This window comes from Danio rerio, chromosome 13 (assembly GCF_049306965.1).
Source record: "Danio rerio strain Tuebingen ecotype United States chromosome 13, GRCz12tu, whole genome shotgun sequence".
In the NCBI taxonomy this organism is placed as follows: domain Eukaryota; kingdom Metazoa; phylum Chordata; class Actinopteri; order Cypriniformes; family Danionidae; genus Danio; species Danio rerio.
In genome coordinates, this window is record NC_133188.1 from 12,515,987 (window position 1) to 12,543,479 (window position 27,493).

Consider the following 27,493-nt stretch of genomic DNA (forward strand, 5'->3'; position numbering starts at 1 on the left):
GCACTTGATTAAGCAGAATGAAAAGAAACATGGCTAACGATACTGTTTTTCTCTGTAAATAATTTCTATGGTACAAGAACTCACATCGTCAGGCTCTTTTACCAGAAAATCACTTCACTGATGAGATAATTCAGCATGTTCATTCATACTCTCTCTCTCTCTTTTACACACACACACACACCTAAATGTACACTCTCACACATTTATACACTCACACACAGTTCTCACTCTATCTCTCTCTCTCTCTCTCTCTCACACACACACACACACACACACACACACAGACACACACACACACACACACACACACACACACACACACACTTTTGTGAATTGTGGGGACATTACATAGGTTACAATTGTTTTTATACTCTACAAACTATACTTTTGAATGCTCTAACCCCAAATCCAATCTCTAAACCCAACCCTTACAGGAAATTATGTGTAGTTTTACTTTCTGAAAATAAAAAAATATTTGGTGTGATTGAATTTTATACATAATGTCCACATAATTCACCATCTCCTCCTAACATCTGTGTAATACCGATGTTGTTATACATATACATGGGCGCACACACACACAAACACGAAAATACACTCTTTTACACTCTCATACACTCTCTCTCTCTCTCTCTCTCTCTCTCTCTCTCTCTCTCTCTCTCTCTTACACACACACACAGACGCACACACAGGTACAATCACACTGTTTCTCTCTTACATGCATTATTCACTCACACTCACACTTTGGTAGTTTTGAAGTTTGATTGGTTAATACCACAATAAACAGGAGTTATGTCTTCTGGAAGCAGTCGTGAAACTAAACTAAACAAGCACACTAAATCCTGTTGCACTAATTCACTTGATTTTGATTTTATTGTAAAAAAAAAAGAAAAAAGAAAAACAGGAAAGTGTGTATAGTACTGTGTTAAAAGAAAATCTAAAATACTTTATGGCTTATGGCTATGGTTTAGTATTAATTTTTTAAATTTTGATTATGTTTTTAATTAAATTGGTCTTGCACTTCATATGTTCTGTAGTATATTTATTAATTCGGGTACTTTTACCATAAACCAACATCTTAACCAGTTGGTAGAGGCTGATATTTTAGAAATTATGGGATGTGTTGAGAAAAAATGCATTGACTGTGTTAAATAGCGACATTATGAGTTAAGAAATGCAATAAAAAATATATATATTGCTTTTGTCTTGGTGTGACAGTTATAGGGTTATTTTTAATAGAATTTTGTTCTTTAATACAGCAGTCAGATACATGAACTGTACTCTTAATTTGACCTGCTTAAAGAAAGCACTCTTTCTGAATGTATCAAACAAAACTCATGCACAGAAGACAGCATGAGCATTTACAGCTAATAAACTCATGTCTATATTATAGAGCCTGCCAGGGCCGGAGTGGGACACCTTTTCAGCCCTGGAGTTTCAAGCCTCAGACCGGCCCACCTCAGTTCACGACTGACTATATTAAAATAAGGTCATTTCCAAATCAGTTTCTAATGACACTATCACGTATTTTTTTGAGAAAACAGCTGCTTTAGAACTTCAAATGTTCAACAACCCTAACAGTATTATATGTCTTAACAATAAAAATGAAAACAATAAGTTACTCTAACGAGGATCGAACCCGGGTCCGCGGCATCTTAATCTAACGTACTAACCGCTGGACCCCAATAGCTGTGTTCAAAAAGGAGACACAACTGAGTTTTATAATCATTAAAATAGATGAAAAGAGAAGAGTTGCGATAAATAATGAATAAAAAGGCTGTGGTCAAGTAAATAAATAAATTTAAAAAGTGTGACTGCTGAGAGCAACAGATTCTGCAGCTAGGGACACCGGCCCTCGCGGCCAAAAAACGGACCGGCCCACCGGGAATTCTCCCGGTCCTCCCGATTAGCCAATCCGGGCCTGGAGCCTGCTTTTTGAGCGCTGACAGGCGAGGTCTTATGATGATTGGTTATTATCTTCATCTGCTCAATAGAAAGGGCTTTAGAAAAAAAGCGCTGTTCACCCATGGTGGGAAGAATACGCGATTATCACAGGTAATAGACAGTGGAGAAAACTTGAACATCAGGCACGCTCGTGTCTGGATGGATCGACAGCTTTAACAGCCAAGAAAAGAGGGAAAGTTACCTTACAAACAGGCCAGCGGGTCAAATGTCCAAAGTGAGAAAGAGAGAGGCAGAGGTGAAGTTTTACAACATTTCTCCCTAATAGTAAATTAGCGGCTCGTGTGCCGCCTTCACTCGTGCCTCCGTCCTCCGCCATTGTATTGCGACATCGCGCATAGGAGATAAATGACGTCATCACGTAATCACCGGTTATGACCTATTATTACTGAACTGATATCGATCATTTTGACACCCCTAGTAACGAGTAACGATGCAGCACATAAAAAATATATCGGAGTAAAAGTATTAAACTCATGGAAAATATGTACTTAAGTAAAAGTGGAAGTAGGAGAAAAAAATAATACTCCAGTAAAGTACAAATACTGCCTTTTAGTACTTAAGTACAGTAGTGAAGTAGTTCTACTTCGTTACTATACATCTCTGAGCCAGAAGTACGTATGGCTGCATTTCGACTTTAAAATGAATGCTACAGTGCGGTATGAAGCCGTTCCTTTTTTCAATTGCCGGCTGACTGGTTTGGATCAATCTGTGCTTTTGAAAACAATACTGGTTGGGTTTAGGGAAGGAGAAGGGTGGGTCAGTCGATCGGTCAGTCTTTCAGTCAGTCAACCAGTCAGTTGATAGCAGCCTCTGGTCGATTTACGTGAAAACAGTAGGCGCGAATGGCACTCGTGAGAGAAATTTGAGATCTCAAAAAGCATACAAAGCGGCCTCTGGTGGATTTGCAAAAACAAAAACTCCAAAAAAAAACGTAGCTCCTGGGATGTATTTGGCGCTTTCCAGAAATGTATATAGAGGTACATTTTCAGAATGAGGGATGGATTTTTATTGGGACAACATGAATGAATTGTGTGTAACTGCAATTGTGTGTAATTTTGTGTGACCCTGCTATTTTTTTCAGGGTGTACAACAAATGCTAGTGAGACAGCTAAAGGGTAATTATTGTCATGCATAATCTACCTGTATAGAGCAAATTTGCTGGCTGCTACAATCATAGACAATAAAATGCATACTCAAGATTTGAAGCATAACTCAGAACAACTCAGTTTACACTTTCAATTAAACATACAGGTATACTTTAATATATTTTGCTTTATTTAAAAGTTATTATCTTAATGCTCTGTATAGTCTAATCAATAAAAGGCCATGATTACTGCTCAGAACAAGCTGTGGTATTTTAAATATTTGGTTTGTTTGGATTTCTTTCAACAACTCATGACACTATGATCTTGTTATATATGAATGACTGTTTCATTGATGTTAACTTACTCCTTTTGTAACACAGTGTCATATGGGCCAGGTTTGATCTGGGCTTCTCTGTCTTGTCTCTGTTTTCTTTCTCAGCTGTTGCTTTTCACAATCAGCACTGACGCGCATGCATTACCCACTTGTGGCTCTTTTCATCTGATTTTCTCCTCTACATATACGTGCCCTTTATTGAAGCCGTTTGTGAGATTATTGTGATTTTGTATCAATGTACTCTGTGTAACTCTTCTAACCATAAATCCTTACCATTCTAAAATAAACTTGTCTAGTCTAGCCCAGTCTTGTCTGAGTGAAGCTAAAAGTTTGTTAACATATCTGTGATCTGCTCAGTATCCCCACTGTATTAAATCCAGCCTCTTCACCTCCGTGCTCGCCTGCTCCAGCACCGAGCACGGTGCTACTGTGCACTGGTGCAACTGTGCACTGGTACCACTTCGCTACTGTGGATACCTCCTCACTCTGATCCTTTCACCTCCCTCGGCACAGGTCCGGAGGGAGAAGTTTTTTGTTGTCAAACATCCAGCCTGCGTTCCCGATCAACAACCAGTGAATGCCAGCTGCCTTTGTTGCTTATTAATAAACTTTCAGTTTGAGCAATTCCTGTCTACGTATTCTGTCCAGTTCGTGACACACAGATGTAACTGTAAAGGGGGTGGGGGGGGTGCTTTCCATACCCCCACCAGTGTATGGCATCCACTTGGATGGTGCGACAGCAGCCACAGGACAATGGTTGACAGTGCGCTTACCACACACCAGCTATAGGTGGAGTGGAGAGACATTGGCTGTTTCTCAATATGTGTTTTTTAGCGGTCTTGAGTCCTTGTGTTCACGTGTAACGTCATCATCAGCTGTTCTGTTCCAATACTCCAGACCACAAGAATAAAGGACGCATGAAACTTCCCGGATGTGTTCTTGATATGGAGGATGAACAGATGCAGACTTGAGTACCGAACTCTCTCTAGAAGTTCCGGAAGTCATTGTGACTAGAGGTAAAAAGTGCAGCATTTTATTTAGATTTATTAATAAAGTTTAGAGATATCACTTATTTGTCTCAGAAGTTTCCCTTAATGAGACTGTGAACGTAAACATTACTATGGACATCTTAATACAGGAATAAGCACATTAAGGGTGTTTGTTTGCTAAAATTCGTATAAAAATTTGTTTTATTTATATTGTGCAACATATTTTTATAATGTTTTTAAGCATAGTATATATTTTGAAAAGGGAGAAAACAATAAATCGTTGTATGAATACTGTAATGTTTAAAAAAAATTCCATTTAAAACCCTTGAAGGTCACGTGACCATCAGGAAGAACGCAGCGTCTCATTTCTCACAGGACGCATTCTCTGTTTTCGTGGTCGCCCGAGTTCCTTCTTCCGAGGACACCTGACAAGACCGGTCTCCACAAGAACGCAAGTCCGTTCTCTTCGTTCTTAGAATTGAGAAACAGCCATTGATAGAGCCAATTTGGTGGATGGGGATGATTGGGATGCCATGATAGGTAAGGGCCGATAGAGGGATTTTGACCAGGACAACGGGGTTACACCCTTACTCTTTACGAGAAGTGCCATGATGTTTATTGATCACAGAAAGTCAGGACCTTGGCTTAACTTCTCATACAAAAGATGGCACTCACTGACAGTATAATGTCTCTGTCACTATACTGGGGCATTAGGACTCACACAGATCACAGTTTGAGCACCCCCCCTACCTTCAAAAGCAACCTAGTTTTTCCATGCGGGCTCTCATCTAGGTACTAACGAAGCTGAGCCTTGCTTAGCTTCAGTGGGTAACTGGTCTTGGGCTGCATGGTGATATAGCTGTGGCTATAGACTGTAAGTGATCTTTGTTTGGGGCTTAAATGGTCCAAACATGGACCATTTGACAGGTGGAAACATATTTGTACCTTTTTTACCCCCATATGGCAAATATGAGTATCATAAGGAGCTACTATGAACCATTGAGGGCACAGCTTCACCATTTGTACCCTAAGTGTTCACCTCAAGCAAACCTTTTTCTGACAGTGTTAATGGTTTGTGAACTACTTTGGTACATGATACTTTGAGTTGGAAAGACTAAATGATGGATGTAAGAACCTTATCTTAGAAAATGAAGCAACTGAGAGGATTATAATGGATTGAACTGGTTTGAATGGATTGAGACATGAGAGAGATAAACTTCACACTTTGAAGGGTGTTCCTATGTGGATCAGTACACCTGACATGAGTTTTGGGATTAGCAGTAGATTATATAAATATTATTTTATTGTAAACATTTATGTTGAAAAATAGCTCTCACTAACCAGATATCTTTCCATTGGTATCAAAAATATGAGGTATTTATAGCCTGAAATACATTTATTTATTTATTTTGTTTGGGAAAGGACATGACTGACATATTCATGAGATATATTTAGAAAGAACACATTAAAACAATAAGACATTTATAAAGTTGCTAATTATTTTTGTTTAAAAAATCACTTATATTTATCAATGATTTTTAAAATAAAACATTGTGGCTTCTACAAAAAATAAAAATAAAATTAAGCAGGGAAGTCAGAAGAACGATTGTTTTATATTTTAACAGTATTTCACAATGGCATATTTATTTATTTTTTTACAAGTAATTGCAGCCTTGTCTTACAGTGTCCTTAGCATGTTACATATACTACGATACTAACAGAAACAAATGATGTTACAGTGATTCATTAAAAAGAAAAAACACACAGGGTGGTGATGATGTGGCCATGATGCAAAACTGCATTATTTTCTAATAATTCAGTTGCCCAATGTTGTTCTGTAATTACTCTTCTCATAATATGGCAGCATAGACCAACAGTGAAAAGATTATTTGCTTCACGAAAGTGCCATTATTTTCTTGCTAGAGAGAAATTGTCTTACCTTAGAAGGCTCTATCTGACATTTTTGTCAGAATTGAGTTATTGACATATTCTTATTAAATGACAACTTATTTACATTATGGGATGTTTTTTGTAAGATGTTTAGATTAAGACTTTTTATTTTAAAAAACAAATGTTACACACATACTGTTTGCTATGGAATATCTCAAAATCATTTAGATCGCAGATAGAACCTTATAATTCCAAGATGACGAATTGTCATGTAACTTTGAAGTTGCTTGATGAAGATTTATATTAATAAAATTGTCCAGCTGACAACGTTTGTGTTTTAGTTCACATGAATTGCTTGTCAGTACAATAAGCAGTGTTCTTTAACTATATTTTAAAGGCACTAGTTATAATTATAAAGTTGTTAAATAGTTTCACTAATTGCAATCAAAATGAATTTAAACTGAAATTAATTACATGGGCGATGTGGCAGCACAGTAGGTAAAGCTGTCGCCTCACAGCAAGAAGAACTCTGGTTCGAGCCTCGGCTGGGTCAGTTGGTGTTTCTGTGTGGAGTTTGCATGTTTTCCCCGCAGTCGCGTGGGTTTCCTACCGGGAGCTCCGGTTTCCCTCACGAGTCCAAAGACATGCGATACAGGTGAATTGGGTAAGCCAAATTGTCCATAGTGTAAGTATGTGTGCGAATGAGTGTGTATGGGTTTCCCAATAATGGGTTGCGGCTGGAAGGGCATCCTCTGCGTAACACATATGCTGGATAAGTTGGCGGCTCATTCTGCTGTGGCGACCCCAGATTAATAAAGGGACTAAGCCAAAAAGAAAATGAATAAATGAATGAGTTAAATTAATTACAAATAAAAAGTATAACACGATGAAAATACCATATTTTTATAACTTGTACAATAACAACACCTCATAAAAGTAAGGGACACACAATATATTGTGCAGGGAATGGCCACAATTGATCTGTCAAAGTTTTCACAAATCATAAAAGTGGTGTATATGAGTCTGGGAGGGGATAACTGGCCAAAACTGATCTGTGAAAGCTTTCACAAATAAGATCATAACAAGCAAGGCCTATGTTATATTCAGGGAAGGGTTAACTGGGCAAAACTGAACTGTGAAAACGTTTAGAAACAATAAAAACATAATATCATATCTAAACAAAACTGGTGAGTAGATATTTTTCCATAAATATTTCTATATAAGCAATCTTCTCTTTTCCTTTCTTTTCTTTTCTTTTTGGATTTTTGCTTATATGTCGCATCTGCTTCAACACACATGACTCTCCACCAGAGGCCATTCTACAATTTTAATTTTAGGGGGCTCCGCCCGAATAAGAATATAATAATTATTTAAACAAGTAATAATCAATCAAAACTCACCAATATGTTAATAGTACTGTAAATTAATTTCATAGACAGGTAACATTTGGGTACTAAATAAGTTTGCATTTCTACAAGTACATATCTCTTTATTATGAGGTATTATGATGCGATGCACTTCTATGGATTATGGTTGCTGAGCAATGTCAGAAGCATTAAACTCGTTCTATTTTCACTTTATTCAAGGTGCATATCTTTTTGTTATCAGTGGCTCAATTGGGTTCAAGGTGAATACAATGCTTACACAGCTACAGTACAAAGAGCTTTTTGAAGATCTGTCATTGTGAAGATCTGTAAAGGACTAATTCAAGATGAATGCAAACAACAATTTTTACTCAGACAACCTTGGTCCCCAGTGGTCATTGGTTGTTATTAATATGCACCGAAATCTGACCAAAGAAGAACAGCATATGCTATTTTTACCAATCAGCCAGTTCAACTTTATGCAGGTACGCAGAATTACTGCTACTAATTTATTGGTAAGAAGGTGAAACATCAGTGAACAGTGCTACCAGCTGACGACCCTGCAGCTGACCCAAAAAGTGCACTGGAGGAGGTGCATCAGGCAGGAATATAAAGCAGGCAATATTACTTGAACATCAAAATTCCTAAATCTGGGGGAACCAGAAACTATAGTGAAAGGGCAGTTGGCAAACAGGAAAGTCTGGTGGACAATTGGGAAAGACCCATAGACAGCAGGAAGGCCTGCATCAGGAGTGGACGGTTAGTCACCTTACCCACAAGCTCCCCACAAAGGAGCACATCAGTTGACTACAAGAAAGACTACAAGAAGGCAACCCGAAGGCCCTCCAAGCGGCAGGGTGAAAGATGGGCCAAAGTAGATGGATTATATGGTAACAAATGGAATGGATAATGGCAAATTTCAAAGAGAATTCCTTCTGGAAGTGTGCATGTGGATGGCAGAAGGTGACATCATAATGAGGGTTGTGATCATCAAGGAAGAATGAAGTGTGCGAGGAAACTCAGCCAGCTCAACTGCACTGCTTCAGCAGGTCAGACGGAAGGAGCCAAAGCTGGGTAGCAAACCACAGAGCTGCAGGACCCGACAGTGCTGGGAGAACAACTGTAGTAGAGGAAGGAGGAGAAGAAGAGGCAACCTGTGGGAGCAAGTCTGGCCCTACCTTCTCACAAGACACAGAACCAGCAATTAAAGTCAAGTACCCTGAAAGCCGCTGCGAAATCAAGTAGACCAAGGCAAATATGCAAGAAATCTGGGCTCGATGAACACCTCAGTGGGGTTTTGCAACATACTTTGTGAGGAATGGCTGAACGCAAGCCAGTCATGACAGGAAACATTATTTATGAGGAGTGCAGAAAGAGATTTGGAGAAAATACTATGAAGAAAATCTCAGCCCCAAGACAGAAAGGACAGTGGGAGATCCATATCGAGTTGCTCATATCTGACAAGCATCATCTGAGGAGGAGGAAAGCACAACCCCAAAAAAAGGAAGGACTTAGTCTGTTGTGCTTATGCAGGTTGTGTGGAGGAACAACTTCATTCCAGTTTAGTGGCAAGAGACTGTGAAAATTTTCATTCCTAAGGAGTGGAATTCAACAGCTATTAATCAGTTTGGGGGTACTGCCTTGCTGAACATAGAGGGAAAACTTTTCCTCGCAGTTTTGGCAAGAAGGATGGCCAGCTTCCTTACCAGTGACCAGTACATTGATACAAGTTTTCAAAAAGCTGGGCTTAAGGTTTCTCAGAATGCACATAAACATCTGTGATCTGGGAGTAAATACAATGTGCCCAGAGTAAGAATACCGACCTCCACATGGTGTAGCTTGATTTGGTGAATGCTTATGGCTCGGTACCTCATAAGCTGATTAAATTTGCACTGGAATTCTTCTATGTGCCAGCTTGTACAATTAACATAATAGCCAAGTATTTCAGCAACTTGCACACATGTTCTCTGGTTGATGGCTAAATTACTGCATGGCAGAAGTTAGAGGTTGGATTTGCCATGGACTGCTCAATTTCCCTTATCCTGTTCATGACAGCTTTTGAAGTAATCCTGATCGGAGCAGAACAGTTAGCCAGAGGGCTAATTTCACCATCAGAAGGAAGTGATAAGAGGGTACATGTATGATGTGACAACAATACTACAAACAACACCATTTACAGCTAGGCTCCATAAGTGCTTGGATGAACTGATTCAATGGGCCAGGATGAACAAGGTTGCAAAGTCTAGGAGCCAGTCGATCAGGAAAGGGCTGAGGGATGACCAGACAGTGTTTACAGTAGGAGAGGAGGAGAGACAAGAGGAATCTTGGACGAGAGTATACATCAGAGCTCTCCGATAGGCAGATGGTAAAGGTGATACTCAGCTGAGAGAGGGGCTGGAGATGAATGACAGCAGTCAGCTTCCTGGGAAAATGAAAGTTTGGTGCTTTCAATTTACACTTTTCGGAAAAATGGACGTTATCTCCAACTCCTATATTAGCAAGTGGTTAGGCCTGCCACGCTGTTTCTTGGACACAGGCCTATATGGCAATAATGCAATACTTCCTCTGAAATCCACGAGTCATGGATACAAGCAGGAAGACCCGTCTTGTGTAGGAACTAAAGGTGTCGAGGGACGAAGTAGCCAGAAGTACAGGGGTGACAAATAGACAGCCCAGCAGGAGTTCAACCAAGCCATTGACAGACTTCAGCACAAGAAGATAATGGGAGTTCAAAGCAGCAGAGCAGAGCTGGGATGGGGAAAGCCCCCCTCGGTTTACTCCAAAGCCACAAGGAAGCACAGGTGGTGATGAAGGTGGAAGAGATCTCCCAAGTGGAACAGGACTGCTATTTCAGAAATGTTCTCTTTTGGATGAGACGTTAAACCAAGGTCCTCACTCTCCCATGGGACTTCTTGTAAAGAGTAGGGGTGTAATCTCACTGTCCTGGCCAAGTTTTCTCCATCAGCCCTTACCTGTTATGGCCTTCCAATCATCCCCATCCACTGAATTGGCTCTATCACTGTCTCTCCACTCCACCAATAGCTAGTGTGTGGTGAGTGCTAGGCTGGCAATGTTATCCTGTGGCTGCCGTTGTATCAACCAAGTGGATTCTGCACACTGGTGGTGGTTGATACCCTCCCCCGCCTTCGTAATCTTTCACAGTGGTTTGAAAGTAAGGACAAATTCCCCCTGTGTGACAAAGCTAATGCAGGCCTGCAACATGTTCTGTCGGGATGCAATGTTGCACTGATGCAGGGCAGCTTTAGATGGTGGCACAGACAAGTGTTAAGAAAGCTGCTAGAGCAGCTGGAAAAATTCAGAGTACAAGTGAACAATATATCAGCATGTCCCCTGCCAAACTTAGACTCTCAACTCATCTTTCCAACTGAGTTCATGCAAACAACACTAAAACAGATGCAGTGATTAGGTCAGCAGCGGCTATACCCTGGTTTATACTTCTGCGTCAATGATCGCATGACTAACGGTGCATGCACTGCGTGCTGCCTTGCATTTATACTATACTGCGCGCTGTTTGTGTTGCTCTGCAATAAAATGCTAGCTGGCAGTAGGTTTTTATGTTCCTCTGTGTCGAGTTTCTTTGCTGGTGTTTTGTTTTTTCTGAATGCTACCATAAATGTACAAGCGGTTTAAATGTGCTCAATTTGAGGTGGGAACCAGCGGATGTGCAACTATTTTAATCATAAGATAAACATAAAACAACACTTTCCATCTGGAGCTCCTTTACGGCACTTGACACTTGTAAATCCTCGCTCCAACGGGTTTGCAGGGCTCTTTATCCTGCCCACACTCGTCAGCGATATCAAACCAACCAATCACATAGCTTGCGCTATGAGCTGTTGAGATGTGTAGTCACTTTTTTTGAGAGGTGCATGTCAACATTGGCGACAGCCACTGCGAGGGCTATGCGACAGAAGTATAAATCAGCCTTAAGAAGGTACTTGTGATTGAGTTGACTGTGCTGTGGAAGGAGAGAATGGCAGCAGCGTATGAGTTCAAGCGGCACAAGTACTCTGACTTAGCAGCGGAATGCAAAGTTGGGAGTTGGTCAGCGACAGTCCACCCCGTAAAAGTCGGGTGCAGGGGTTTTGTCATGATGTTGGTTATTCAATTTCTCAATTCAATTCAATTGGGGTCATCTGGGAATAATCCGAGAAGAGCTATTAAGAAGCTGGCAGAGGAGGCAGAGAAGACAGGTTACTGGATGTGGCTATGGAGAGGGGACAAGAATTGGGGTGTGGTACCCCATTAAGGGTAGGTGCAGGGGGTGGCAGGGGGATGTCCCCGCAAGCCACTGCCCCCCACCGAGAGATGTACTGGGTAAGGGCGAAACATCAGTGAAGAGTGGTACCAGCTGATGACTCTGCAGCTGACCCAAAAAGTGCACTGAGGGAGGTGCGGCAGGCAGGAATACCAAGCAGGTTAGTAGTTGTACTTGATAGTACTTGTACATAAAAAAAGTATGCTTATGTGACTTTTGACCATTCAATAAGACATAGGGCTCAACCTGTGTTTACTACGAGATAATATGATGAACAGAAGACACTGCTTGGGAATAATCTGGACAACAGAGTGACTAAAAAACAACTCATTAAAAGGTTTGCTCGATTCAGGTCCATCTCTACTGTGCAAGTCTTCAAACATATTGAAAAATCTCATGTGTAAGGTTGTGACTTTCCATCATCAGCATTATGGAGAATGAGCACATATGGCCCTGAATTTCGCTGAGTAAATGTAAAAACCAATTATCATAATGTTGGGCCCAGACAAAGCTGAGGCCCTCTCAGATCATGATGAAAGCAGCACTAATGGAGAATCAGCACAGAGGAAAGCTAGTGGTGTAAATAGAGCAAAAAAATCAATGGAGAAACAGAGAGAAACCAGTGGAAAACAAAGTAGAGAATCCAGTGGAGAAAAGGAAAAGAGAGAACCCAGTGAGTTGTCATAGAAAATGACAATCTAGGCTTATTCTGAAAATGTAGTCCCTTGGACATTTTTGTAGATTGCGAAATACGTCACAGGAGTATTTTTGCAGTTTTTGTTTTTGCGAATCCGTGAGAGGCCGATGTGTGCGCTTTTTCGCATCTCATATGTCTCTCGTGAGTGCCGTTTGCGCCTGCACTGTTCTTGCATAAACGCACCAGAGGCTGGCCAATCGACCGACCCACCCTCCTCTATCCCTAAACCCAAGCAATTTTACTGATTGACCTGCCCGTTCGCTTACTTCCCTAAACCCAACCAGCGGTTTACAAAAGCCGTCCAGAAAAAAAAATAGCCCTCATCTGATTTTTTACCACGTTTTCCGATTTTACCACTTTCTCACCCTGTTGTTCACTCGTTAATTTAATTTTTTAGATTCTGTTTTTGTCTTACCTGATTTCTGGAACCGCTCTTCCCCGGACTCAAACCCAGTCATTGTCAAGGTCAACTCCTCTCAAGTCCGCTGACGTACACAACCAGTATACTGGACAAACTGGTTGCGGCCAGAAAGCCCTCCACATGGAGGTTAGTGGTTGACAAAAGCACCAAATGGAACGGCATCATACCGCCCTGTAGTGTTTACTTAAAAAATAAAATGCAGCCATACATACTTCTGGCTACGTAATTCATGGTCTCCAGAAAATTTCTCAGGACTATGTTTTCAGAACAAGCCTCTGTTTGAAAATGAGGTGTCATGAGTGAGTTGTCATGAAAAATGCTGTTGAAACGGTTGTGAGCAATCCAGTAACCTAGGCTGGAGTTGGCATTGGTGTGTGTGCTTATACATGCTTAAGGAACAGGACCTAATATGCATAAAGAACAGCAACACAGTTTCCCAGAGATGGGTTGCGGCTGGAAGGGCATCTGCTGCGCAAAAATGTGCTGGATAAGTTGGTGGTTCATTCCGCTGTGGCGAGCCCGGATTAATAAAGGGACTAAGCCAACAAGAAAATGAATGAATGAATGAACAGCAACACAAACAGCATGAGCCAGCTTGATGAGAAGCGTGATTTGTTGCTGCTCCAGACAGAAAAGCGTGATTAGTTGATGCTCCAGATTGAAAAGCGTGATTGGTTGCTGCTCCAGACTGAGAAAGGTGATTGGTTGCTGCTCCAGACTGAGAAGCGTTATTTGTCGCTGCTTCACACTGAGAAGTGTGATTGGTTGTTGCTCTAGACGAAGACGCGTGATTAGTTGCTGCTCCAGAATGAGATGTATGATTGGTCACTGCTCTGAACTGAGAAGCATGATTGGTTGCTGCTCCAGACGAAGACGCGTGATTAGTTGCTGCTCCAGACTGAGAGGTATGATTGGTCACTGCTCTGAACTGAGAAGCATGATTGGTTGCTGCTCCAGACGAAGACGCGTGATTGGTTGCTGCTCCAGACGAAGACGCGTGATTAGTTGCTGCTCCAGACTGAGAGGTATGATTGGTCACTGCTCTGAACTGAGAAGCATGATTGGTTGCTGCTCCAGACGAAGACGTGTGATTAGTTGCTGCTTCAGATTGGTCACTGCTCTGAACTGAGAAGCATGATTGGTTGCTGCTCCAGACTAAGAAGTGTGATTGGTCACTGCTCCAAATTGAGAAATGGGATTGGTTGCTGCTCCAGGCAGAGAAGCGTGATTGGTCGCAGTTCCAGACTTAAAAGTGTGGTCACTGCTCTAAATTGAGAAATGGGACTGGTAGCTGCTCCTGGCAGAGAAGCGTGATTGGTCGCAGCTCCAGAATTAGAAGTGTGATTGGACACGGCTCCAAATTGAGAAATGGGATTGGTTGCTGCTTCAGGCAGAGAAGCGTGATTGGTCACTACTCTAGTTTGAGAAATGGGATTGGTTGCTGCTCCAGGCAGAGAAGCGTGATTAGTCGCAGCTCCAGACTTAGAAGTGGGATTGGTCACTGCTCTAGATTGAGAAATGGGATTGGTTGCTGCTCCAGGCAGAGAAGTGTGATTGGTCACAGCTCCAAACTTAGAAGTATGATTACAGCTCCAAATTGAGCAAATTGAGAAATTGCATTGGTTGCTGCTCAAGGCTGCAGCTGCGTGATTGGTCGCAGTTCCAGACTGAGAATCATGAAAAAACTTCCAATAACTTATAAATAAATTAAATAAAAAAGTGTATTACCATTATGCTTTTCTATTTATACAATACAACTTAAAACACATTTATAATAAGATACATTATTATGTTAAAAAAGGACGTTCGAACGACAACTAAAGAAATTCAACCTCGGTGAATGGGATGTCTTAAACACAATGACCGCGGTGGCGCAACAGCACTTTAGCATTGGTTGAATGGTTTCAGATCCATGAAAAGAAAATAATACACATACAGGTAAAATAAATGTTTTCTATAGGCACGTACGTTGTTTTTTTAGTTTGAACGTACAAATGGAGACATTAAGGAGAATTTTTTAAATTTGCCATGGGCACCTCATGTTTGTGTGCCTGACAGCTCTCTCCATTAAATTTGAGTTAAAAATAAGCTAATTGGACTTTAAAGTGTAGTATTTTGCTTTGTTTGACATTATTCAAGTATTATGTAGTTCTGCTCATGCAGTAGGTTTAGGTATTGTGCGACTAATTAAAGATTAAATTGATATTTTATAGTATACTTCAAAGCAATGGTACTGAAAATATATTTTCAACAACTGAATTAGACTGCAATGTCTGTATAAGGTAGCATAACTGGTAAGTCATAGTGAATACTTTTTCTTTTAATTTTTACTTAAGTTGTGTCTATTTGTGCAATTTTTTTACTTTATAAGCATTAATTTCAATATAATTTAATAAACATTCCACATTTCAGCATGTTCTGGCCTGTCCGAGTGCTTGACTCTGACTGGCTTGAATTTCATTAACACAGTGTTAAATGCTCTTTTAATTCAAGTCAGATTGTGGGTTTCTTCAACAATTGCTCAGGTAATTCACTCAGTAAGAAAAACAGAATCCAGAAAAGGTAAAAAGTACATTGGGTATAAATGTCTGAGATATATTAAAATATTTATAAAATGCAAATTTATTTTTTATATTTAATGGTTTAAATAGCACGTTCTTCTACAGGACCAGATAACTTTGTTGTTGATTAATAAATCACCATATTTAGTGATGCAGAACATCTCTTAACCAGACTGCCAAGGAGTAACATTAGAGTTCTTGCAGAATTTAAGCAGTTTTAGCTGGTAGTTATCCAACATTTCACTCACACATATAACACACACACACACACCACACACACCACACACACACACACACACACACACAAACACACACACACACACACGCACGCACGCACGCACGCACGCACGCACGCACGCACGCACGCACGCACGCACGCACGCACACACACACACACACACACACACACACACACACACACACATTTTCTGACATAAACAGAGTGTTGTCTGGCTTAAAATGAGAAAGCGGTGGTATTCCAATCATGATATTTTTACTATACTTGAAGTTGAAACAAACAAGTTGCATTATTCTTGTAATCATAACAAGTAAAACATTCTCTTATTTTAAAAAGCTACCATTAATTGGAATTAAATACATGAGAACTTCTTGAGCATTACTTGGGGTCTGTCAGTAGTCCAAAATTTGATAGAAATTTTTTCTGTACAGGAAAAACCCTGTATACTCTCTCTCTGTCTCACACACCATCTTCTGAATTACACATTATCACTCTCTCTCACACACCATCCTTTAACATGCACTATTTACATGCACAGTATCACTCTGACTCACACTAAATGCACTGCACAGATCACCACATTTCTGTTGCTCTGTATTACTGAAGTTGTTCTTCATTATTGAAGTACATGATGAGTGGATGGGGTAGTAGCATCAAGAAAGTCTGCCTAGATGTTTTTTTCCTACTTATTATTTGACCAAACTTATAGTTTTAAGCTCACTCAGAAATAAAAATTTTCCATGAACTTACCCTCATTTCATCCAATTTTTCTTTCTTAAAAAAGAGTATTCTTCATGAACAATGTTATCCTCGATGATGCATATAATGCAAGCCAATAATTACCATCTCTTTGTAAGTCTTCCTGTTTGGAAATAAGCATATTAAAATAAAACTAACACTAAGTACATATGGTACCTATTGACCTTATGTGTCACATGAGCATGGATACGGTCATTGTAACTTTAATGACTTCTGGCCACATTCATTTTTAGCCATACACCACAGTGTTTTATACTATATGTTTTGGCCAACAATGTGTCCCTACATTAAACATTGGTATACACACATACACAATCACATTTATAATTTTTAATTTGGTATTCAATTTGGTATATTACAGATTATACACAAAATATATAATGACAGAGTTTAATACACTTCACATTTTTATTTTCATTTCAATTATTTCATGTCATAAGTTACTAATTTGAAATGCACACTTTCTAGTTCTTTTGACAAGATTTATTGACATTTAATTCTTTTAGTTGAATTTACCTGTGGGATCCAAGATGGCGTGGCTCTGTGCTCCAGAGACTGCAGTCTAACAGAGGTCCGGCTGCTCTAAGGGACCGGCTGGCAACATTTGCAGACATTTTGTTCCGCCTGACTAAACCAACATACAAATTGGCTGAGGGGGGTGTTTGAATATTTATTTCTTTATTTTTGTTTATTATTATATGAATTGCTATTTTTGTTTATATATTGGTTAATTATTTTAAGTGTACTGTTTGACTATGTTTGGTGGTTGTTTTGTTTTAGTTTGTGATGTTTAGTTTCCTTTTTGTAATGTGCTACTCACTGTCTTTTTTATATATAAGCCCGTTTGTGTGTTTAAAGAGAGGTCTGCTTTTCTTTTTCTCTTTGTTTGTTTAATTGATTTGGTGATGTATATTTGCTTTAGGTCTAGATTTGACTTTACTTCATTCAAATGTTTTAGTTTGTTACTTTGTTCCTAATAAATAAATAAATTTTCTTTTGGAAACTTTGTGTTCGTTGCCCTTGACTGCTTGGTCCCTTACGCATACAAAAAAATATTAACTATTTACCGACATTTGTTATTACTGTTTATCATCAAATTCCTGTTACAGGAATGGCTCAAAAGGTGCACTTTTGTACCATACAAGTGGACATTAGTCTCAAGGTTCACTGTTGTACCTTTTGTACCTTGTTTACTATGAGATACGCATTTGTGCTTTTAAGGTATTAATATGTACCTTTAAGAACCTATTAGGAACAAAACTGTACCTTTTAAAAGGGTACCGCCCCTGTGACAGATTTTGTACTCAATTATTCATTTTCTTTTTGGCTTATTCCCTTTATTCATCAGGGGTCGCCACAGCGTAATGAACTGCAACCTTATTCAGCTTATGTTTTACACAGAAGATGCCCTTCCAGCTGCAACCCATTGCCGGGAAATACCCATACACACTCATTCACATACATACACTACAGACAATTTAGCTTACCCAATTGACCAAAACTGCATGTCTTTGCACTTGGGGAAACCAGAGCACCCGGAGGAAACCCACGCAAAAATGAGGAGAACATGCAAACACCACACAGAAATGCCAACTGGTCCAGTCTGGACTTGAACCAGCGACCAACAGTGCCCATTTCAAAGTAAAGACACCATATTTTATACAAACCATATACTGTCCTTTATTTCTGACTCAATTCATTGTTCCTTGAGCATGTTTATTCCTCTTGGTAAATGTTAAGTTCTTTAGTGGAAAAATGCATTTATTCTGCAAATTATTTTAGTACTTTGTTACTTTGCTTCTCTGATAAATCCCAATCTCTGGGAAACATACACACACTCATTCATACACTCACTCATACACTACGGACAATTTAGCCTACCCAATTCACCTGTACCGCATGTCTTTGGACTGTGGGGCAAACCGGAGCACCCAGAAGAAACCCATGCGAATGCAGGGAGAGCATCCAAACTCCACATAGAGACGCCAAATGAGCTGAGCCGAGGTTCAATCCAGAGACCCAGCGACCTTCTTGCTGTGAGGCGACAGCTCTACATACTGAGTCACTTTGTTTCATTCAACTAATTACATCCAACACTGTGTAAAATAAGGGCAACATAGTGGCGCAGTAGATAGTGCTGTCGCGTCACAGCAAGAAGGTCACTGGTTCGAGCCTTGGCTGGATCAGTTGGCGTTTCTGTGTGGAGTTTGCATAAGCTCTCTAAATAGGCTAAATTGTCTGTAGTGTATGAGTGTGAATGAGTGTGTGTGGATGTTTCCCAGAGATAGGTTGCAGCTGGAAGTGCATCCGCTGTGTTAAAATGTGCTGGATAAGTTGGTGGTTCTTTCTGTTGTGGCGATCCCGGATTAATAATGGGACTAAGCCAAAAAAAATAAAAATAATGAATGAATGAATGTGTAAAACATAGTGCACAAACATAAAGAAGTTTGTTAATATTTTAAAGAGTTAGAAAGCCTTTTGTTGACTGTTGGCTTCCATTGGTTAGACAAAAGAAAGCCTGATACTGCTTTGCTCATATTTACGCATGGTTTGGAACAAGTGATGACAGATATTTTAATATTTTGAATATATTACTATTTTATTATCACAACATAGATTGAAGGTGAGTGATGAGTAGTGTCCATGTGCTCTCCAGTGGGCAGATGTGTGAGCTGTGCTCGCTCTAGGACCCGGTGTCCCCTCTCGCGTCTTTTGGTTTCTTGATGCTCTCCGGGCTCACGTCTTTATGGGTTTCTGACAAACCACTCTAGCCCTCAGATGAGCAGCTCTGGATATACACAAGGATTGTGTGTCTTGCCGATCAGGGGACGCCTGTGGATCATGTTTCCGTGAATACTGACAGAAATAAAGCGTATTTCACGTATCTGCTCTCTCACCGTGTCAGTCTGTATGCATTTGCGCGCGCACTGGGAGTTTCCGTCAATCTACGGATGAGACACCGCTGGAAGTCAGAGCTTCTGTGGCACAACTTTTCTGATTTATTCGTCTCAGAGGATCGGCAATTTTGTAAAACGAAGGTAATTTACCTCATATTTTGTCATGTTTTTGTTTATTGGTTTTGAGAAGAGCAGTTTTCTGAGGATGAACATTTTAGAAATTCAAACTTAGCCCAAGTGACCGCGCCTGATTCATACACAATTTATGTTGTGTCTCGACAGTTTTGAGGTACTGTATCTCTGTTGAAATATAGAATCATTGTAATTATGGTTGTTATATTTGCAAGAGTTTTACGTTGTAAAACTTTTGACTTGCTGTCTGGCTCATTAGTGCGCGCTCCGGAGATGCGCGTGTGCGCTTTACCTCCAAACACAGAAATAAACGTCAGTTTAAGTTTTCTATCAATTAAATTCTTATCGCAGAGTGTTCAGCTTATTTTTGAGACTGAAATTGCCTTTTTGTTTGGCAGGAAAAACAGGACAATGATTCTGCGACGGGGTCATTCTCACGGATTTCTAATCCACCTGTTTCTGCTGGTTTTATGGCGTGCATGGTAAGCAAAACAAAAAGCCTTCTCTCACAGGAGCGCGCATTTGTTCCTGTTCACTGAGCTTTATAAGGTAAAGCCCAACATGGTCCAATAACGCGTGGATATTACACACACTCTCCCTCCCTTTCTCTCTGAGAGTCAGTCATAAAAGCTTTATTGGATAGATTGTCACCATTTACAATACAGCCAAAGAAAATACTGTACAAATAGTAATGAAAATGGAATAGTTTAAATGTATAGTTTGTGGTATGAATGTAGCTTAAAGCGACCCTTTAAATTAACCATGGTTTTATTACAAATAACCAAAATTATTTACAGTTGTATAACCACAACTAACGGAATGGTTCAGCAACACCAACCATTTTAACCGTGGAATTTTCTGTGAAACTGTGGTTATTCAAATGTTAATCAATATACCAATAACATGGTCATTTCACTTTTATTATAGTAAAAAATGCATCATTTTACAAAACAAGAATATTCTGGCATTATTTGTTGTTTATTTATAATTTAAAACATACATGACATTTGTGTTTCGTGAAATATAAAATAATATCTTTTGGAAAGCGTCTCAGATTTCTCCGATGTCTCTGATAAAATATGATTTTACGTTTGAAAACTGTTTGCTCAACAAATTGTTTCAGAAAAGAATTTTTGTTTTGCAGCAGAAAGCCACACTGATTTGGAGGCACTATAATACATTCTGTTTAGATTTTTTTTTAATTTAGTTTACAATTTTTTGCACATTTAATTTGACATATTTTAGAACAATATAGAAATAAAAACAACCATTTTGTTTTGAACTCTTTTCTAAAAATACTATGAATATGTATCTTTTTAATACATCTTGGTAATACATTCCAAGCCACCGAGGTACGTAGTATACCAAAAAATATTTCTTCCAATTTCACTCTTAAATCAATATGTATAAATATCCTTGCTACTTGCCCTATAATGACATTACCCCAATGTCTATACTAAAACATAAATGCTTTGGCACCATTTTCCTTGAAATCTTAAATACCATCAGTAAACCTTTAAAAAACAAATTTTGCCATAATGTTCTTGTTGCAAATGTGTCAGTAGAGGTACTTCCAAAACAAGCCCCAGACACTTTCTTATAACCCAATGTCACAAAGATACAGTTGAAATCAGAACTATTAGACCCCCTTTTTAAATATTTCCCAAATGATGTTTATCAGAGCAAGGAAATTTCCATAGTATGTCTGATAATATTTTTACTTCTGGAAAAAGAAGAAACATCTTTAAATAAAACAAATAAGACCTTCTGGAGATAGTCTTATTTGTTTTATTTTTTAAAAACTATTTAAAGTAAAAAATTATTAGCCCCTTTGAGCCATATATTTTTTTCGATAGTCTACAGAACAAACCATCATTACAGCTATAGTTAACCTAATTAATATAGTTATGCCTTTAAATGTCACTTTAAGCTGTATAGAGGTGTCTTGATGAATATCTAGTAATATGTTATTTATTGTCATCATGGCAAAAATAAAATAAATCAGTTAAGAAATGTTAGAAATGAGTTATTAAAACTATTATATTTTACAATTTTATTTATAAGAAATGTGTTGAACAAATCGTCTCTTCGTTAAACAGAAAAGCACAACTGCAGATTAACCATACACTTGGCATTGTAATGTAATAACACACCATTTGAAGAGCTGATTTAGGGAAGAATAATTATTGTGAAAATCTAAACAAAAATCTTGATTTGCACTGAATTAAATTTGCACAGTGCGTATTCATGTTGAACATAAGACTTGTGTGATATAGTCAACATATTAACCTAGTTTTATACATACGTTTTTAGTATTTATATTGTTTTGAACCAGAAAATTTTCAATTTTATATCTGTTGTTTCAATAAGTTCATTATTTTCGACAGCTAGAAATAGCCTCCTAAATAAAGCTATCTGCTATATTTGCCTGACTTTAGGGGAACAATGTACAAATGTTAATTCTCTGACAATTAATTAGACGGCTACTTGCAGAGCAGTCACAGTGCAAGGATGGTGATTTAGATCTCTTTTGTTTTCATGTATGTGTTTTAACAAAAATATGTGTCAAATATTTTTGGAAGTTGGAAACAATTACTTAAACTGTAAGTGTCATGCACACAATCTGACTTTTTTTTAAATATCAGGAATCAAGTTATTTTGATGAAATTACTTCATGTGGTAATTTTTGAAAACACTCTAGTGATCGACCTTCACTTATGCTGAATCTGGAACATTCCTTTAAGGCTTGTCAGTGATTGCGACTAAATTACTTCAATATTTTCATAGAGGCTTATGATCATGAAAGGAATAATTGTAAAAAAAGTTTGCTATGTACCTAATTATATAAAGTTATGTGCAAATATGCATGCAAACCTAGAGGGAATAAGAGTGTGTTAGTAGACTGGCCTTTGCAAAATCAACTCTCAGGTGTTTTGCTACAGCTGCCACGTCTGTGCTTTTGCCAGATGGCCATGCTCTCATAAATACACTGTACAAAGTGTGTTGAAGCAAAGTGTTCTCTGTGTGTGACTTTGTATAAATGCACTCATCGGCCACTTTATTAGGTTCACTGTGGTCATAAAGGCCTGGATATGGTCAATAATCATACTCAGGTAGGCTGTGGCATTGACACGATGCTCAGTTGGTACTAATGGGCCTAAGTGTGCCAAGAAAATGTCCCTCACAGCATTACACCACCACCACCAACCTGAAATGTTAATACAAGGCAGGATGCTTTCAAGTTGTTGACGTCAAATTTTGACTCTACCATCCGAATGTCACTGCAGTAATAGAGACTCATCAGACCAGTTAACGATTTTCCAGTCTTCTATTGTCTAATTTTGATGAGCAACAAGGCATTTGCAACCCACAGAACTGCCGCTCACTGGATATTCTCTCTTTTTCAGACCATTCTCTGTAAACCCTAGAGATGGTTGTGCGTGAAAATCCCAGTAGATCAGCAGTTTCTGAAATACTCAGACCAGCTGTGCAGGCACCAACAACCATGCCATGTTCAAAGTCAGTTAAATCACCTTTCTTCCCCATTCTGAAGCTCGATTTGAACTGCTGCAGATCACCTTCACCATATCTACATGCCAAAATGTATTGAGTTGTTGCCATGTGATTAGCTGATTATTCATTTGCGTTAACGAGCAGTTGGACAAGTGTACCTAATTAAGTGGCCGGTGATTGTATATTCATATCTCAGATGTGTGTAACACTGAATGTATCTTGTGTAGTTCTGAGGCAGAAGTATCCGGCTCAGATGCCTTTAAAAATAACATTACCCTCTTCACGCGGATCTTGGACCGGCTTTTGGATGGCTACGACAACAGGCTGAGACCTGGTCTTGGAGGTAGGAACACCTAAAAGTTGTTTTTACAGTGCAACTGAAGAGAAAATATGGTCATTTTGTTGTTTCTTTTTCACTACTCATGCGTGTTACACATGCAGTCCAATTGATTTGACACAACAGGACTTAATTTAGTAGCTGAATCCAATAAAATGAGACACGATGTGTAACACAGTAAGAAACATTAAAGTGACTCAGTGTTTATGTGCATTGTCATTCTGACTTGATTTTACCACTGGTAGACTAATTATAACGAGTTGATGACCTGCAAACATGAGCTGAAGGAGAGGAAAACAAAACCCGCAATCAACAAACCCTGTTTCTGTAGTCTGTCAGTGTTAATATATATTTATGTGGCCCTTGCCATTGTTTGTACGCTCTAAGCCTGGCAACATAAAAGACATCATGGATCAAGCGACGCGCACCATGAGGCAAATAGATTTCTCGTGCACCTTTCCTCTCGAGATTTGCAAAGACTAGCACACAAATACAGATGCACTGTAGTCTGGACACGCGGTCGAGCTCCAGCCAGGAAGAATTGTTGCCATGGTTCCATTAATGCGCAGTTAAATTAATAGTTCCCTCAGTAATGAAAAAAAATTGTAATCTGTTATTCACCTCCATGTCATGTGAAGCTACAAATTATGTTCCTTCATCTGTGAGATTTTGGGTATGATACTGTACCTGAGTTTTGTTTTTTTATAAAAAAAAAAAGTGGACACTGATTTATCAAGCTTCAAAAAACACCATCATAAAAGGAATCCACATGATTCATCTGCCACAGCAGACTCCTAAATATAAAGGGTTCTATATCAAGTGGCTCCATAAATATCCGTTAATATTCATGGAAGGTTCTTTTAAATGGAAAAATGTTGTTTATATTATTAAATATTGTTATAAAATTTAATAATATTGTTGTTTATATTATTATTCTTCACACTAAGGAAATAGTTCTTTTTTAAAGCAATCACTGAAAGATCATTGTAAAACTGCCATTTAGAATCATAATATTCCAAGGCTTATGAATTCATATAATAGTTTTACATGAGCAGCAGGCTGAAAATGAAGTTGTTTTTCACTGGTAAAGCTTTTTTATGGTTTCATTGATCTTTCAATATTGTGCATAAGTGGGGTTGATGGAAACACTTTTGCTGAATAATTCCTCAATAAGTGCTGTAATGTGATTTATTTACTTAACAGATGTGATTGAATAACAAAAGTAAACAGTCCACCGTTTTCAACGATGTCTTCTCAAATGTTGTTTTAACTTTTAGCATTTAACATTATAATTCTGTGCTTATTCAATTATATTTTTGTGCTTTTAAATTCAGCAAATTTTTCAATAATGAATTGTGACTGAGTGGTCATTTTCTTTCACATTCGACATGATTAAATGGACTTTTCTCATGTGATAGAACTTATGCTCACTTTATCACACAGCGTCAAGTTATTATTCTGAACCAATGCTGAATTTCTGATTTGAGTTAATTAATTACACTAATGTGATTTAGAACAGCTTTTTCAAGCAGAATCAGGATTTTCTCCATGACTGATTTTCCTTAATTGATTCGGCTATTTTCCTGTTGATCTATATAAAGCAGCTGTGATCAGATCTCTATTGTAAATGGGGTATCTGCTCACCAACTTTATTTCAGCCAGCCAGCCTTAGCGCTTCCGGTGAACTGTCTTTAGATTATAAAACTGCCATGTTTAAGTGGTTTAATTTCTTAAAAAATCAGTGATCTTCACTTCCTGATAGATATATGATATAAAGTGGGTCTCAGATCGGACAAGATGCACTGCATTAAATTCTATTTTTCTCTGTCATGTCTTTAAAATATGACAGTTTATTTTACCCTAGTATATTCAATGGAGTTTCTGCACTAGTCTGCTGGTACTCACAGCACTAGCGGTTACACAATCTTTAATCTCGTTGTAGCTCGAACAACTAAATTAATGCCTAAATGTATTTAAATGTTTGTATTTTTGAGAACACATGGGAAAGCTAGGTTGCTGCCGGAACTGGTGTTATTGAGACCAGCAGGGCCCAACCTGTGGTTTGTGTGAGTCCTAATGCCCCAGTATAGTGAAGGGGACTCTATACTGCTCAGTGAGCGCCGTCTATTGGTCGAGACAATAAACCGTGGCCCCGACAATCTGTGGTTGTTAAAAATTCCAAATTTGCCCAATGTCCTCCTAACCATTCCCATATCAAAATTGGCTTCAACACTCTTTCTCCTCTCCACCAATCAGCTGGTGTTTGGTGTGCGGTCTGGGGCAATATGGCTGCCGACGCGTTATTCAGGCGTATGCTGCACACTGGTGGTGGATGAGGAGATTCTGTGTAAAGCACTTTGAGTGTCCAGAAAAGCGCTATATAAATGTAATGAATTATAATAATTCTTAAATATTTTAATGACATTACAACATCAATGCTAAAAAAGGAACCTATGAAATTGATCACATAAAGCTTTCACCGGAAGTTCATCATTGGCTGAAATTATAGCCCATTGTGCTACAAAGGTGACTAGATTTAATGTGTACCTTCCTGTGTGAAACAGATCGAGTGACAGAGGTGAAGACTGATATATATGTGACCAGTTTTGGACCAGTGTCCGATACAGACATGGTAAGATATTCCTCCTCTCATTTTTGTGTATATGAAGGCTGTAGACTCAGCACAACTGCGTTGGAACGTGTAGCTTCTTTACATATTAGCAAATTATTGGCTAATTTCTGTATGAAATGGAATTACTGAGAAATGTATGACAGTTTAATAAACCTGCCATTAATCCCACCTCTAAACAAGACGGTTAATGGGGGTATGAACTGAAAATATGAATGATATCGAATTCATTTGATTTAGCCTCTAAATGAAAGATTTATGAAATGATTTGAGATTGCATTGGTGTACCCCCTCCTTTATTGATCAGAAATGGGCAAATTGTTATTTAATATTGATGCTGACCTGTTTGCTGTTAGGATGATAGAAAGTTATAAAAGTTCAGTTTAGCCTGAATAGAGAAATGGAGCTTTACTGTTCACAGGTACAAACACAGATTCAAGCATGATGCTTCAGCTTTTAACAGTAAAAGTATGCGAGTATATTTGAATGTAATGTAAAATGACCAATGGTCAGGGATGGATTAAGTGATTTGGGGCCCAAAGCAATTCCAGGTATGGGGCCCTAGCATTTTTGAAAAATAAACTGCATGTTTAAAAGTATATATATATATATATATATATATATATATATATATATATAATATATATATATATATATATATATATATATATATATATATATATATATATATATATATATATAAGTATATTTTAATATTGAAAGGAACCTAGCAATAAATCTAGCAATAAATTCACAAATAAAGAAAGACAAGTTCATAAAAGGTGTACAAAACATGACCTCTCTGGACAGAAATTTAAAACATGGAGCAATCACTTGGTTTTTAAATGTCTAATCATCTTGTTTAATCCCGCCCCTTTTCGCAGAGCCGTAAGACAGAATTTCGCAATCTCAAACTCTGGTGTGACTGCAGCTTAAGAGCTTCATTAGCTAGGTGTGTCTGATTGGGGATGGAACTAAATTTTGCAAGACTAAGACTCCAGCCCTCCAGGACCAAGTTTGGGCACTCTGATGTAAAGTTAATTAGCCATTTTTGTGATTAGATTTAATAGTAATGATAGTTTAAAAAAACATTTACACAAATTTAATTCACAATCTATCAAAGTAATCTTTGGTTCATATGAATTGGGTAGTTAGTGCTTGTGAATAAGTGGCCTTTTCACTGGGAAATGTTGTTTTAACGGGCCCTCTCTCGACAAGCTCACAGCGCTTATTATCTGACAGGTGTTTCAGCCAGACAGCAGAATTGCGGAGAAAGTTGAGGTCCGTTGTTCTAAATGTTCTCCAAATTCACACTCTACCTGCCTCTATTCTGATTACTGGCAGACTGGTGTCACTAAAACCTTTGTGATTGTGAACAAAAGCAAAAAAATAATAAATGTTCC

The 27,493-nt window shown here is 38.6% G+C and overlaps 1 protein-coding gene across 1 annotated transcript in view; it reads left to right on the forward strand.

Annotated features, from left to right (window-relative positions):
* The first annotated feature begins 19,328 nt into the window (after window positions 1–19,328).
* The window catches only part of gabra2a (gamma-aminobutyric acid type A receptor subunit alpha2a), a 34,916-nt gene continuing 26,751 nt past the window's right edge, over window positions 19,329–27,493 (forward strand). The window contains exons 1-4 of the mRNA XM_009307207.5: window positions 19,329–19,620; window positions 20,010–20,093; window positions 23,352–23,467; window positions 26,026–26,093. Coding sequence (XP_009305482.1) covers window positions 20,023–20,093; window positions 23,352–23,467; window positions 26,026–26,093 — 255 coding nt within the window. The 5' untranslated portion in view covers window positions 19,329–19,620; window positions 20,010–20,022. The remainder of the gene's footprint in view (window positions 19,621–20,009; window positions 20,094–23,351; window positions 23,468–26,025; window positions 26,094–27,493) is intronic.